At 18.3% G+C, this 15,358-nt stretch overlaps 3 protein-coding genes across 3 annotated transcripts; all 3 read right to left on the bottom strand.

Moving 5' to 3' along the window:
• Nucleotides 1-1,379: 1,379 nt before the first annotated feature.
• On the bottom strand, nucleotides 1,380-3,836 carry PRSY57_0013700 (acyl-CoA synthetase; the record flags this gene model as incomplete). The annotated part of the gene is made up of 1 exon (XM_012907591.2): nucleotides 1,380-3,836. One exon carries the CDS (start codon nucleotides 3,834-3,836, stop codon nucleotides 1,380-1,382), a length of 2,457 nt encoding a protein of 818 aa, XP_012763045.2.
• Nucleotides 3,837-5,829: 1,993 nt separating this feature from the next.
• On the bottom strand, nucleotides 5,830-6,939 carry PRSY57_0013600 (acyl-CoA synthetase; the record flags this gene model as incomplete). Its single annotated transcript, XM_012907590.2, has 1 exon — nucleotides 5,830-6,939. One exon carries the CDS (start codon nucleotides 6,937-6,939, stop codon nucleotides 5,830-5,832), a length of 1,110 nt encoding a protein of 369 aa, XP_012763044.2.
• A 2,148-nt stretch (nucleotides 6,940-9,087) lies between these two features.
• Nucleotides 9,088-11,352, bottom strand: PRSY57_0013500 (acyl-CoA synthetase; the record flags this gene model as incomplete). Its single annotated transcript, XM_012907589.2, has 1 exon — nucleotides 9,088-11,352. The coding sequence occupies one exon, from the start codon at nucleotides 11,350-11,352 to the stop codon at nucleotides 9,088-9,090; it is 2,265 nt and encodes a 754-aa protein (XP_012763043.2).
• Nucleotides 11,353-15,358: the final 4,006 nt, after the last annotated feature.

The following is a 15,358-nucleotide window of genomic DNA, read 5'->3' as shown; positions in this document are numbered from 1 at the left end:
TTATATATATTTAATAAATAAAAAATATTGTACAGTGTAACATATGTGAATATAGTATATATGTATAATTTACAATATTGAAAAATACTATAACTTATAATATGTTATTATATTTATAATTCCTCTTATTTTAATTTATCCCTTATGATAAATATTAATATCTTTTCTTTTTTAATTATATAATATAATAATTTTGTAAAAAACAAATTTTTTTTAATGATTTTAAATATATATATATTGAAGTTCATATGAGTAAAATATTAGATACCTTATAGTGAAACGTGTAACATATAATATCGTTTAGCACAAAAAATGAAAAGAATTAAATTAATAATATATATGTTTTTAATTATGTTTTATTAATATGTTTATACTAATAAAATTAAGTCGAATATTACATATTATGGTATTAAAGGTTTCTTGTTAAATGTTTTATTATATCAATGATACAAAGTTTTATTCAACAATGGGTATTATATATATATATATATATAAGATGTAATGTGATATAATCCTTATGTTATAAACCTTTAACAACTATTGTCCTATACATTTTTATGCTGTTTAAAATGAACAAGAAATTGTTTATTACTATATTATTAGGCACTGTCAATACATATAAGGAAGAATTTCAATTATAATTTCTTATATGATATAAAATTAAATTTTAGTACAAATTAAAAATGTAGAATATATTAATTTAGTATAATATTATTTTCTTTTTATTTTTCTATTTTTTCTTGTCGTTCACATAAGACTCGTTGATATATTGAACTAATTTTATTACAAATATTTCATCAAATAATATAAGTTATATATAATTTATATTTTCACAATATATGATAAATCATATTAAAAAAAATACACTTATATTAACAATTTTTAGTTATTTACATATTAAAAAAACAAATATATATTATATGCACAAACTAAAAATTCATAAAATATACAAAAAGTTAAATAAAATAACAAAAGACATATATATATATATATATATATATATATATAGAGAGAGAGAGAGAGAGAGTGTTTGTGAGTGTTTGGGGTATAGATAGAATATACTGTTTGACAGCATTTTATATAACAATTCCTCATTTTTTACAAATTTTAAATATTTTATTATTAAAAATAAATAAACAAAAATCATGATATATATGTAAAATAAATTATTCACTATTATTTTTTCTCATATAATATTATTTTTTCGTCTTTTTTTTTTTTTATATTTAATAAGGTTTATTCTCAAAAAGTGCACATGATAAATATATCACATTAATTCATTATAATATTGTTATAAAATAAGAGATAAAACAATGTATTTTTATTTCAACTCAATTTAATTTCTTATATTTTCCACTTTTATACACATTATATGGCACTCAATTATTTTGTTCCTTTTCTTGCGTTAGATTTGTAGCTCTTAATTTAACTTTTTTATTTTCAGTGATTTCTTCCATTTTTTCCAATTTGTTTTCAGGATACATTCGTTTTGACTTGTGTAAATTATTATGTTCACTGTTGGGAAATGTTTCTTTAGAATTTTTTCCATCCTTTTTTTCAACAATTTTATCATTAATACTACTTGATCTAGTAGTTCCTTTTAATTTATTTTTATATATTTCTTTAACCTCATCAATGAAGAATGCATACTCTTTAAATACATTGAATCTTTTTACCTTAAATGTTGGAGTAAGGTAATTATTCGTGTCCCATGTTTTTGAAGTTATAAATATGTGATTAATAATATTATATCTATTTAAATTTGTTTCTTTATAAACTTCTAACATTTTTTCTTTAACATAATCAACAAAAATATTTTTATTTATGTTATCGTCAGTTAGTTTATCCACATAATTGTTCTCGCTAACACCACATTGTTCTAACATATTATCATCTTTTAAACTTTTGAAAAATAAACTTTTATCTACGGAAATAATGGCCAGTGGACCATCCATTGAATCATCACCATAAACAACACAACTGTTTATAAAAGAAATCTGTGAATATAGATTATTCAATAAATCCGTTTCTATATATTCTCCTTGAGATAATTTAACCAAACCCTTTGATCTATCCAAAAATGTTAAAGAACCATTCTTATTAATTTGAACCACATCCCCTGTTATAAAATAATCATCGTGAGTAAAACATCTTTTTGTATCTTCCTTTTCTAAAAAATATCCTTTAAATATAGAATCACTTTTAATTAATAATTCTCCTTTTGGTAAAGTGTCCGTAGCTTTATATTTTTCCCATGATCTTACTTTATATTTTGTACTAGGAGAAATAGGTCCTCCTATAGATTCAAAATCGGAATCTCCTTCATTGGTACCAAAAATAGCACCTGCAGTTTCGGTTAATCCATAACCTTGACAATAATTGATGTTTAATAAAGTACATAATTCCTTGGCAACATCTCCTGATAACTTTCCACCACCATTTAATATAATTTCTAAATTTGGATTTATTTTCTCTTTTATTTTATGCGATACATGAAAAATACTTTCAAGAAATTTATCTAACCATCCATTTTTATTAGATTTACGTAGGGATATTACTTTTTTTACAATGCTTCTTTTAATAGGTGGTAAATTATTAATTTCTGTCATAATATTAGTATAAATTCTACTAAAAACCTTAGGTACTCCTCCCATTATAAAATCTTTTGAATTAAATATATCTTTGGAAAAATAACTTAGATCCTTACTCCATATATTTAGTGTTCCACCAAACAATATAATACAATACGAAAACGTTCTTTCATATACATGTGATATTGGTAAATACGATAAATGATATTGAAAACTATATCTTTCTCTTATACTATGATTGAATAAGGAATATAATTCATTAAATAAATTTTTATTGCTCAACATAACACCTTTGGGTTTCCCAGATGTTCCAGATGTATATACAATAGAGGCAATAAAATTAGGATCCTCATTTATAATATTAAATTTTGTATTTTCACTATTTGTCATATCATCAAACAGTAATATTTTTTCCACATAATTATGAAATTTTTCTTTTAAAGCATTAAACATTTGTAATTTTATTTTATCACATTCACTTGGACTCAACCTTATATCCTCCGATATTTTCGATAATTCACTTCCTTTTTCATTATATAAATTCCCGTTCGTTTTTAAATTACACTTTTTTTTTTCCTTTTCATTATTTGAATTTATTATACCTTGTTTAGCTATAGTATCTAAAATTATAAGATTTTTCAAGTGTGGTAATTCATTTCTACGCGCCATTAAACCTTCAACTAAATCTAAATCTAAACATAACCATTCCAATTTTGTTTCATTTAATATACCTACAATTACATCTATACTAAATTTCGAATGCATCACTAAAGTAGTAACTCCACTAATCATAGCCCCCAAATCGGCAACTAGCCAATTTATAGAATTACTACCATATAAACCTAATAACTTAAATTTACCATTATTCATTTCTTCGTTATATGTTTTTTCTGGAATATTAAAGACCTCATGTTTATTCAAAGAATTACTGAACGATAATATTTTTTTAAAAAAATTTCCATAAGTCATATAATTTTGAGGTTCCCCACATTCATGTTCTATTAAGGCTATTTTATTATTATTTAAAGTATGTTTTTCAAAAAACATCCTCACTATATGTTTATAAACATATTTTGAATTTTTCCTTTTATGATCCTTCATGCAGTATACGCTCGATTCATTTTCATTGGCTGGCTTTTCACAAATTTCGGCATATCCTTCATATTCACTCGTAATTTGGCTAAAATTCGGTCTTATATAAATTAGACAAATAACAAAAATATATATATTAATAACGATACACATTTAAAAATAATACTTGGATGAATATTAAGGAGTGAAAAAATATATATATATACATATATATATGAAGAGAACAAAATAAATTTAATAATTAATGTTTATTCTAAATAAATACATATATATATATATATATATATATATATATTATAAACCAAATATTCTTATATAACCAATATACTATTATTATTATTATATATTATTCTTATATATATTCTGAATACACTAACAATATGAAGGTAAAATAATTTATCATAAGGAATATTTACTCCAAATGTATAAAAAAAAAAAAAAAAAAAAACATATCTTAAATGTTCACGTCAAATTTATGTGTTTTTTTATTTGATTTACAACTTAATATATTCCATGATATATACTTATATATATGTATTTTTTTTCTTTTTTTTTTTATGTTTTCTATATATTGTTTATATAATACTATATTTATAATATAGTTTTTATAAAAAAAAATTAAAGCTTTAACTGAACAATTATTATAATTATTATATATATTCCCTTTATACTTTCTTGGTTCAAAAAAAAAAATTTATTTTTATAAGGCAACACAATCACAATTTTATAATGAATAAGTAATTATATTTTTCATAACATAAATATATATATATATATATATATAATATATTCGAAACAATTCTATAAAATCAATATAATTATATTAATAATATATCTCTTTTTTAAAATATGAAATATATTGTTATATAATAATAATTTCAAAATTCTGATCTTAATAAATATATATTCATATATAGAAATATGAATATTTACATTTTTTATATAATTATATCTAAAAAAAAGTCATATATAATAATATATGTATTTATATTGCTTAATATTGTATGAAAAAATAATTTCATTATTATAAAATTAATTTGTATTTTTTATACTTTTTCTTCATTATATTGTATACAAAATAAATATATAATATATTATATATTTATTAAATATTTTAATTTTTAAAAGAAATTATTTCTTGTTGTATTATTTTAATATACATAAAACCTCTTTTTAGAGCATTAACATTATAAAAAAAAAAAAAAAAAGAAAGAAAAAAAGAAACATGCAATCAAAAAAAAATGATTCTATTTGGTTCTCAAAATTTTTAAATACATAATAAATTTTCTGAATATATTTTAAAAAATAAATATATTTATTCATTTATATATTTATATAAGGAATCAAATATAACTAATTAATAAACGGAAAAAAAAAAAAAATTTGCAGATTTAATATCTCAATAAAAATCTAAAAATTATTCTTAATTTAAAAAAAAAAAAAAAACCTCATGAAATAACCCAAATATATATTGTCTTATACCATAATAATATTAATAATATTTTATAAACATTTTGGTAAAAATTAAGAATAAACTGAATATATGTAAATGTTATGATAAAAAATTATATTCTTTTTTTATTTTATTTTTCAATTTTTAATATTAATATTTGTAAAAAAAAGAAAAAATTAAATATTAAAATAAATAATATATTTATTTATATGAGGTTCAAATTATTTTATTAAGCATTTAATTTGTATATTTTGTCATAGTATTAATTGTCACGTTATTCTTCTACATTATATGTATATATATATATATATATATATATATTATAAATACCCAACAATTTCACTCATTTTTATTATATACATTTATTATTTCTTTATAATTAAAATAAATAAAATTAATTTATTGCTATTATTAAAATTTTAATAATATAAAATGTATTAATATATTTAAAAACAATATATAAAAAATATTTTTATAATTCAAATCAATGGTTTTCATATTCTTAATAATATGAATATATATATATATATATATATATATATTTTGTAATTAATTACCATATATATAAATATATATTAATAATGAACTGCTATTAAAAAAAAGATACATTTAATATAAAGTAAATTATATAATATATATAATAATTAAAAAAAAAAAAAAAATTAAATAATAATAAAACATATTAATAAATAATTAATTAATGTGTATTAAATTTTCTCTTTCTTGAACTTCTGAAAGCCAAGAAATTATTTTTTTTAAAACTTCCTCATTTCCAGGTTCCATAACAATCACATGATCCACGTTATCTATACTAAGTAATTCTTTATTATTATTATAGAGTCTATCAAAAAAAGAGACTGTGTCACCATAATAACACACGCAATCTTTTAATGAATGAATAATATATACAGATATATCTTCAGGTATATCATTTATATTGTCACTTAAATTCTGCATTCCTCTTAATAACTCATAGGCAAGTTTAAATGTCATACCTTTATCAAAACGAACTTTATCAAGAAAATGTATATCATTAACATAGGAATTATTTGGAAACCTTATTTTATTCATGAAGGGTAATCTCCATAACGTAAATAAACATGAGACCATTTTTATTAATGGTTTAAAAAAATAATTAAATTGACGTGAATCTATTGATCCAAGTGCATTAACTGAAATCATTGGTGACAATGATATACATCCTTTTATATTCAATCGTTTTTGCAGTTCTTTTGATTTACCTAATATTTCTAAAGCACGTAAAACTATATTCCCACCCATAGAAAATCCAATTAAATATATAGGAGGTATCGTAATATTTACATTTTGTTCATCATCTTCTATATTCGTATTAACTTCTTCATCCTCGATGGATAATGAACTATTAATTAACATTACATATTGTAATAAATCATATACAAAATCATCAAAATTGTTTACATGATGTTTCAAATCATTATAACCATCAGATTCTCCATGACCTTGCATATCTAGGCCATATACAGAATAACCATTTTTATTAAATTCTTCTATCCAGCTATCCTTATATATATAATAATTATCACTATCATTTAACACAGCTTCATGGTTGCTTATAATATTTATATTATGCCTTAAAAATCCGAGTCTTGCGTGAGAATATAAACCATGAACTAATATAATAATACCTATAGCATTCTTAACTATCCAAGAATAATTTCTTAATAACAAACCGTCCTTATTATAAAATGAATCATGCTTTGGTCCACCATCTATATAATTGCATAATTTACTTTCTTCATAAAAACTTTCATTCTCAACCATTATAAAAATATATATAAACTTAAATATATATATATATATATATATATATATTTAAATTTTTAATATAAAATAAACTATAAATTAAAAAAAAAATTTAAATAAAGGTAAATATTATTTAATTATAAAAATGTATAATATTATATATAGACGAATTCCACATACATTTAATAATATTACTACAATATAAATTACTTAATTAAGACAAACAATCGTACACAACATACTTATTTTTACAGTATTATAAAAATTATATACAAAAATATTTGGTATATATGATAATATTAAATTTTTATTTTGGTTTCTTCTTTAAAATAATAAAATATAAATGATTAATTGTTTATATATATAATACGCATTAATATTTTAGTAATCTATACAAAAATAATATTTCTTATTAGTAAAACGCAAAAGACTTTGAAAACAATTAAAATATAAATATTACTTTCCTATATATTTTAGAATTCATCATTATATATATATATATATATATTTTTTTTTTTTTTTTTTTTTATATTCATATTAAATAAAATTTCGATATAAAAAAAAAATAAAAATATTCAATATATATATGTATGTATTTTATATTTATATGTTGCATTAAATGTTCCTTATAATATGAAAAAGATATAAAAAAAATTAAAGAAATACAATTTTTTTATAAAATAATATTAATGAAAAATATAATAATTATATATATATATATATATATATATGATATTTTATTGTCAAAAAAACAAAATATATATATTTTGAATAATAATTAATTACTTTTAATTATTAAAAAAAAATTATTTTTAAAAAATATAAATCTGAACCTAATTCAACAACCTCTTTAAGAATTATTTATTTTTCATCATGTACATCATATAAATATTTTTCATAATTGCATGTAAAGCTTATAATAAATCATAATGCTAAAATAAATATATTTTTTTTTTTATAATTATCTATATAAGATAAATATAGTTCTAAAAATATTTACAACATTGGTAAAATTTATACTTAAAATATAAGCAAGATATATGATGAATAACATTATTTTAATTTTATTTTTTATTTTATTTTTTTTTTTTCATCCAATATATGTTTCACACCTTGTTAATTTTATATTATAATAAATAATAGGAAGATTAAATTTCCTTTATGTCCTTTTTTTAGTTCTTATTTATTTTATTTTTATTTTTTCTAAAATTATATTTTTCATTAATATTTAATAAATTTTTTTTTTAAATTATCAACATATATATATATATATATATATATATATATATATATATTAATTCATATATATATATTTTTTTTATTATTGCATCCAAATTTAATTTTAAAAAAAAATATTTTATTATTTTTGAATAATATAAAAAACATTATAAATAACATAATATTGTTTAATTTTAACAATATTATGAACTATTTTTTATAATTTATGAGTAAAAAATAATACTTTATATATAATATTATATATATATTTTTTCATATATTACACAAACAAAAGTAAAATGTTCTAAAATCTTTAGTATATTTTCTGCTGCACGTACATTTTTTTTAAAACAAAAATGTGCCTCAAAGTAATAATGAAGACAACAAATAAATATATATATATATATTATATATATATATATATATATATAACTTTAATGGCATTTTAAATATTGCTCTTTTATTTCATATAATTTGTAAAAGTATTCTTTAAAAATTTAATAAAAAAATTAAACATATTTAACAAACAAGTTCATCATTATTTTGTTCACACACTATTTTTATTTTTAATGTATAATTAAAACATTATTTAATAAAAAAAAAAACATAAAATAATAATAAAAATGTGATATTACTCTATATTGTATTTTACTGAAAACATAAAAACGTAAAAAAAAAAAAATTTTTACCTTATCCTAATTTGTTCTTTTTTTACTTTATTTACAATTTCATTCTTATATATTTGTTTGTTTCTTTCTAATTCTCGTATTATATTTTGTACTTGTCTTGGTAACCCATTTTTTTTGTTAACAATATTTCCCCATGATTTTCTTAAAATTGTCTGCGTACATTTTTACTTTAATTTTGTGCATTATGTTGTTCACATTTTTATGCAATTTGTTTTACAATTTTTTTTCTTTATTTTCTTTTTTTTTCTTCTTTTTATTTTTATTTTCTACAGTTTCCAATATTTCCTTTTAATTTATTTTCATATATTTGCTTAATTTCATTTATGAAAAAAGCGTAATTCTTAAAGATGTCAAATCGTTTAACCTTCAAGGTAGGTGTGAGATAATTATATGTATCCCACATTTTGGATGTTAAATATATATGATTAATAACATTGTATCTATTTAAACTAGTTTTTTTATAAAGTTCCATCATTTTTGCTTTTACATAATCAATGAAAATGTTTTGATTTATGTTATCGTCAGTTAGTTTATCCACATAATTGTTCTCGCTAACACCACATTGTTCTAACATATTATCATCTTTTAAACTTTTGAAAAATAAACTTTTATCTAAGGAAATAATGGCTAGTGGACCATCCATTGAATCATCACCATAAACAACACAATTGTTTATAAAAGAAATCTGTGAATATAGATTATTCAATAAATCCGTTTCTATATATTCTCCTTGTGATAATTTAACTAATCCTTTTGATCTATCCAAAAATGTTAAAGAACCATCTTTATTAATTTGCACCACATCTCCTGTAACAAAATAACCATCATGGGTAAAACACTTTTTTGTAAATTCTTTTTCTAAAAAGTAGCCACTAAACATAGCATTACACTTAATTAACAATTCTCCTTTTGGTAAAGAATCAGAAGCTTTATATGTTTCCCATGTCCTTACTTTATATCTTATGGATGGACAAATCGGTCCTCCCATTCCTTCAGAATTAGTATCTATTACACGTTGTGCAAATATAGGACCTGTAAATTCTGTTAAACCATAACCTTGATAATATTTAATATCTAACAAAATACGTAACTCATCAGCAATTTTTGCTGATAATTTTCCACCACCATTTAATATAACTTCTAAATTGGGGTTGACCTTCTCTCTAATTTTACTCGAAACTTTCGTAACCTTTTCGAGACCTTTACTAAAACATCCATTCTTAAATGTTCTACGAAAAGATAAAACACCTTTTACAATGCATTTCTTACATAGAGGTAAATTATCTAATTGTGTCATAATATTTGTATATATTCTACAAAAAACTTTCGGTACTCCTCCTAGCACCGCATCCTTTGAATTAAATATATCTTTCGAAAAAACATTAAGATCCTTACTCCATATATTTACTCTTCCAGTACACATAAAGATAAGATAAACAAACATTCTGGCATATACATGAGATATTGGTAAATAACATAAATGTTTCTGTAAACTAAACTTTCTTAATACATCATGATCAGAAGTAGTTACTACTCCATAATAAAAATTTTTATTGCTTAACATAACACCTTTGGGCTTTCCAGATGTCCCAGAGGTATATACAATAGAAGTAATAAAATCAGGACTTTCATTTTTAATATTAAAATCTGCTGTTTCATACTTTGTCATATCATCAAAAGATATAATATTTAATCCAATCATATTCCCTTTTTCTTTTAAACCTTTAACTATTTCTAGTTTTTCATTATCACATTCAAATTCATCTATAGTAATATCTTCCGCGTTATCCTCTATATTACTTTTTTTTTTTTTGGCTTTCTTAAATGAACTCTTATTTATTTTTATATTATTTTCATTTTCCCCTTTTGTATTTATTTCTTTAGGTTTGACTAATGTATCTAAAATTATAAAAGTTTTCAAGTGTGGTAATTCATTTTTATGTGCCATTAAACCTTCAACCAAATCTATATCTAAACATAACCATTCTAATTTTGTTTCATTTAATATATCAACAATTACATCTATACTAAATTTCGAATGCATCACTAAAGTAGTAACACCACTAAGCATAGCACCCAAATCAGCAACTAGCCAATTTATAGAATTACTACCATATAAACCTAATAATTTAAATTTTCCATTATTCATTTCTTCGTTATATATTTTTTCTGGAATATTACTTCCATCATATTTATTCAAAGAATTACTAAACGATAATACTTTTCTTAAAAACATACCATATGTCATATAATAGTGGGGTACACCACTAGCATGTTCTACTAAAGCTATTTTGTAATTACTTAAGGTAAATTTTTCAAAAAATATTTTCATAATATGATTATAAGCATATTTTAAATTTTTCTTCTTATGATCCTTTACACAATATACACTGGACTCATCTTTATTTTCTGATTCTTCAAAAATTTCGGAGTATCCTTTATTTAAATTACTAAAATACGAAAAACACGTTACCATATTAAATAAACTAAAAAATAAGCTAAATATAGCATATAAAAAGTTCATTTCAAAGCATATGTACACTTATATTCAAATATAATATATAATATCTAAATATATATGTAAACTTAAATAAACAAATAAATAAATAAATATATATATATATATATATTATTAATACAGAAATTAAAGTCTAATATATTAAAAAAATATATATATTCTGACAAATATATACTATTCTTTTAATTATGTGTACAATATTTTTATATAGAACATTCTCAATCTTATGATATATACATATATATATATATATATATATATATATATATATATATATATATATATATAATTAGTCATTTATTTATATTATGATTAGCTAATATATTTATTCAACTTATGGAAAAAAAAAACAATTTATTTTTTCATACGTATTTTTTACGGTTTCATAAAGGCAATTAGGTGCAAAATAAAAATTTAATAATATACTAATTTTTTTTTTTTATTTATTTAAAATTATTTATTTATTTTATATTTTATCTTGATTTTCTTATTATAAACTTTAATGAATATATTACATTCATGTGGGTAATTCATAATATAGTAATAATATAAATAAGTATGGTTTATAATATATAAAATAAAATAATTTATAATTTTATAATAATTTGATACACTAATAAATTTCCTTATTTTTTAATTCTTTTATATCTAATATATTATAAAACAATAATCTGAACATCTTATGACTGGAAGAATATTTTCACTTAAATATATTATTATTATATCATGTTATTATTTTTAAAACATAAATGTGTATGTATATATAATATAATAATTTTTTAATAAAAGGTTATATTATTTTATATATTTCATTATTTTACTTTGTTCTTTTATTTTATTATATTTATTTCTTATAACAAATATATTATGTTTGTTTAAATAATATATATTTAATACATAAAACACCTCGTTTCATAAATTTATCGCATTAAACGCTAAAACCTGAAACTTAAAAAAAAAAAAAAAAAAAAAATTCAATTTTTATTTTTTAACTTTCTCATATCTTTTATACGTGTTACGCATAAATAACAAAAAAAAGGTGGTTAATTTTTTAAAACATTTATATTTCGTCAAATATTTAACCGGAAATAAATATTTCCTTATATTATATATATATATATGTTTGTTTAAAATTAATTCAATTTTTTTTGTTCGCAATATTGCATATTTTCTCCTTTTTTTATAAAAATAATAAAGAATATAAATACTTTTTTTTTATGAAGTATTTAATATATTATAATAAAATTATGTAAATGTCAGAATTTCATATATAATAAAAAATTATTCAGCAAAATAAATTTTTTTTTTAAAGGAAACAGTTATCCTTTAAAACATTTGCAATAAATCTTAATATTCTCAGTAAATGCTATTTTTTTTTTTTTTTTTTTTTTTTTTTATGATTATATAAATATATATAAGAAAAATTATTAAAAATAAAATGTGATATAGTATTATTCATAATTATTAAATAAATATATACAAATGTGATCTTATATAAAAAATTAATAAATTTAAGAACAAAAAAAAAAATATATTAATTTTAACCGATTTTGAAAAAAAGGTATTCATAATATATATATATATATATATTCTATCCATAACAGTATTCTCATCAATATACTTTTAGATATATATTTTTAACATTCAATTTTTTGATTATTTATTTTAATTGTTCTTTTATTGTTCTGTTTATCTACTCATTAATATTATTCAGGTTAACTTATTTTAGGTGGATTAATAATTTTTCTCATAAAACATTTTTTTTTTTTTATTATGATTTATATATAATTCCTTTTTTAATTAAAATTTTTTTTTTTTTTTTTTTAAATAATAAATATGTTTTTTTTTTTTTAATTTCATAACTATAATAAATAATATATGATATTTCTTCTATATCATTAGTGGTGCATCAAATATTATGTTTACAAATTTCTTAATATATAGTAAAAGTCTAAATGTAGCATTTATTTTAAACTTAATTATATGTGCTATTTGTATTTATCATCGTATCCATATAATAATATTTATTTATATATTATTTACATAACCAACAGTATTATATATAAAACATTCATATAATAAATGAATTCATAGTAAAAATAACGGAATAAAAATAAAAGAAAAGTTTTTTTTCCAGTTCCTATATTATTTACAACTAATAAATAATTCCTACATTTATTTTATTTTTTATTTTTTTCTTATTAATATTTTTTATTATTTATATAAATATATGACCTAATATTCTATGTACACAAATTATTTACCCTTATGAAAATAATTTTAATTCTATTTCTAAAATGTAATAATAATTAATTTAGATAAAGTTTATACCAGGAAAAGTGTAATTGTAAAAATAATTATATTCTAATATAAAAGGAAAAGGTATATTATTTCATATTTACCATTTAAATTATTTACAAATAATATTATAGTATGTTATATAATATATATATATATATATAAGGTGATTTATTAATTAATTATTTATGTTTTGTTGTGGTTTTTAATATATTTTCATTTTTTTTTTTTTACGATGTTTAATTCATAACTTTATTTTAGTAGAAATATCATATTTTAATATAATTATACATTCTTTACTACATAATATATATATATATATATATATATATATATGAACAAAATAAATTGCGTAAAGATTTAAACAATAAAATGTATAAGGAAAGAAATACAAATCTTCTAAATCGTCATCTAACTCTTTTTCATGGAAAAACAAATAAAGAATGTTTAAAGCTGACTTAGTGTATTCTTAGTCTTATGAGATGGTTTAAAATAATTTATATATAAATTATATTATTATAAAATAAATTAAAAATATGACTAAAAATATAAAGTTCTTATCGTACACATTTTTTATTTGTTTTATATGTATGTAAATAAATTAATAAATGTATCAAAAACACATCTCTTAGAATTAATTTTAAAATATTTATATTATGATTAGAAAAATAAGAATTATATAAACCGAAACTACAATATATAAATATATATATATATATATATATACTCCATTAATGCTATTCATATATTAGAGTAACAAAATTAATAGAACAAAAATTAAATTATACACAAAGTGTAAAAAGAACATAATAATCAAAATGTATTTTTCAACGATTATTTAATATTTACACACTATAAAATATATATATATATATATATAATAATAATTATAATTTTAAATTATTCACAAAATCACTAGTGTAAGAACATATAACTATTTATATTCATATAAGTTTATTGTACACATTCATATATAAAATATATATGTTCAAGTAATATCATTTTTAAATATTTAAAGAAATATGTACTGATATTTATTTATTTGTTTATTTATTTGTTCATTTATTTTTATTTATTTATTTATTTATTTATTTATTTATTATTAATTTTTTTTTTTTTCCCCTCTTTTTTCAAAATGATAAATATCTTAATATTGAATAATAGAATATATGAGAAAAACATATTATATACATGTGCAAATTTTTTAATTTAAATATTATAAACAAGTACACATTAAATTTATAATATTTATACATGTCATATTTCCCATATCTTATTAAATAGTTTTATAACTACAGATTAATATTATAAATTTATTCTTAAACATTTTTTTAATTTCTCCATATATATTATCAAGAATGAAAAAAAAAAAAAGAAAAAAAAAAGGTTTATATAAAAAGTTTGAAGCAAAAATTTATAATTATTTTAATTAACAAATATTCAAATGATTCATACCATGATATATTTATCATTTGTTAAGTATATATAAATTTTTTTTGTTTCAAATATAAATTTGGATTATAATTATATTTAATACAATAATAACATTCCATTGATTATTTGTTAGAAAAATGTAACATATAACAGAATTTTTCAACATATATTATATATAATAATAAAACATAAAAAAATTTAATAAAGTAGCCATATGTTCTTACCAAATAATATATATAGATAAAGGCATTATTTCTTTATTTTTTAACTCAGATAGATA

This window comes from Plasmodium reichenowi (genome assembly GCF_001601855.1).
Source record: "Plasmodium reichenowi strain SY57 chromosome Unknown, whole genome shotgun sequence".
NCBI classification, from domain to species: domain Eukaryota; phylum Apicomplexa; class Aconoidasida; order Haemosporida; family Plasmodiidae; genus Plasmodium; species Plasmodium reichenowi.
The sequence above is the reverse complement of the archived record's forward strand: the minus strand, read 5'-3'. Positions and strand labels throughout refer to the sequence as shown.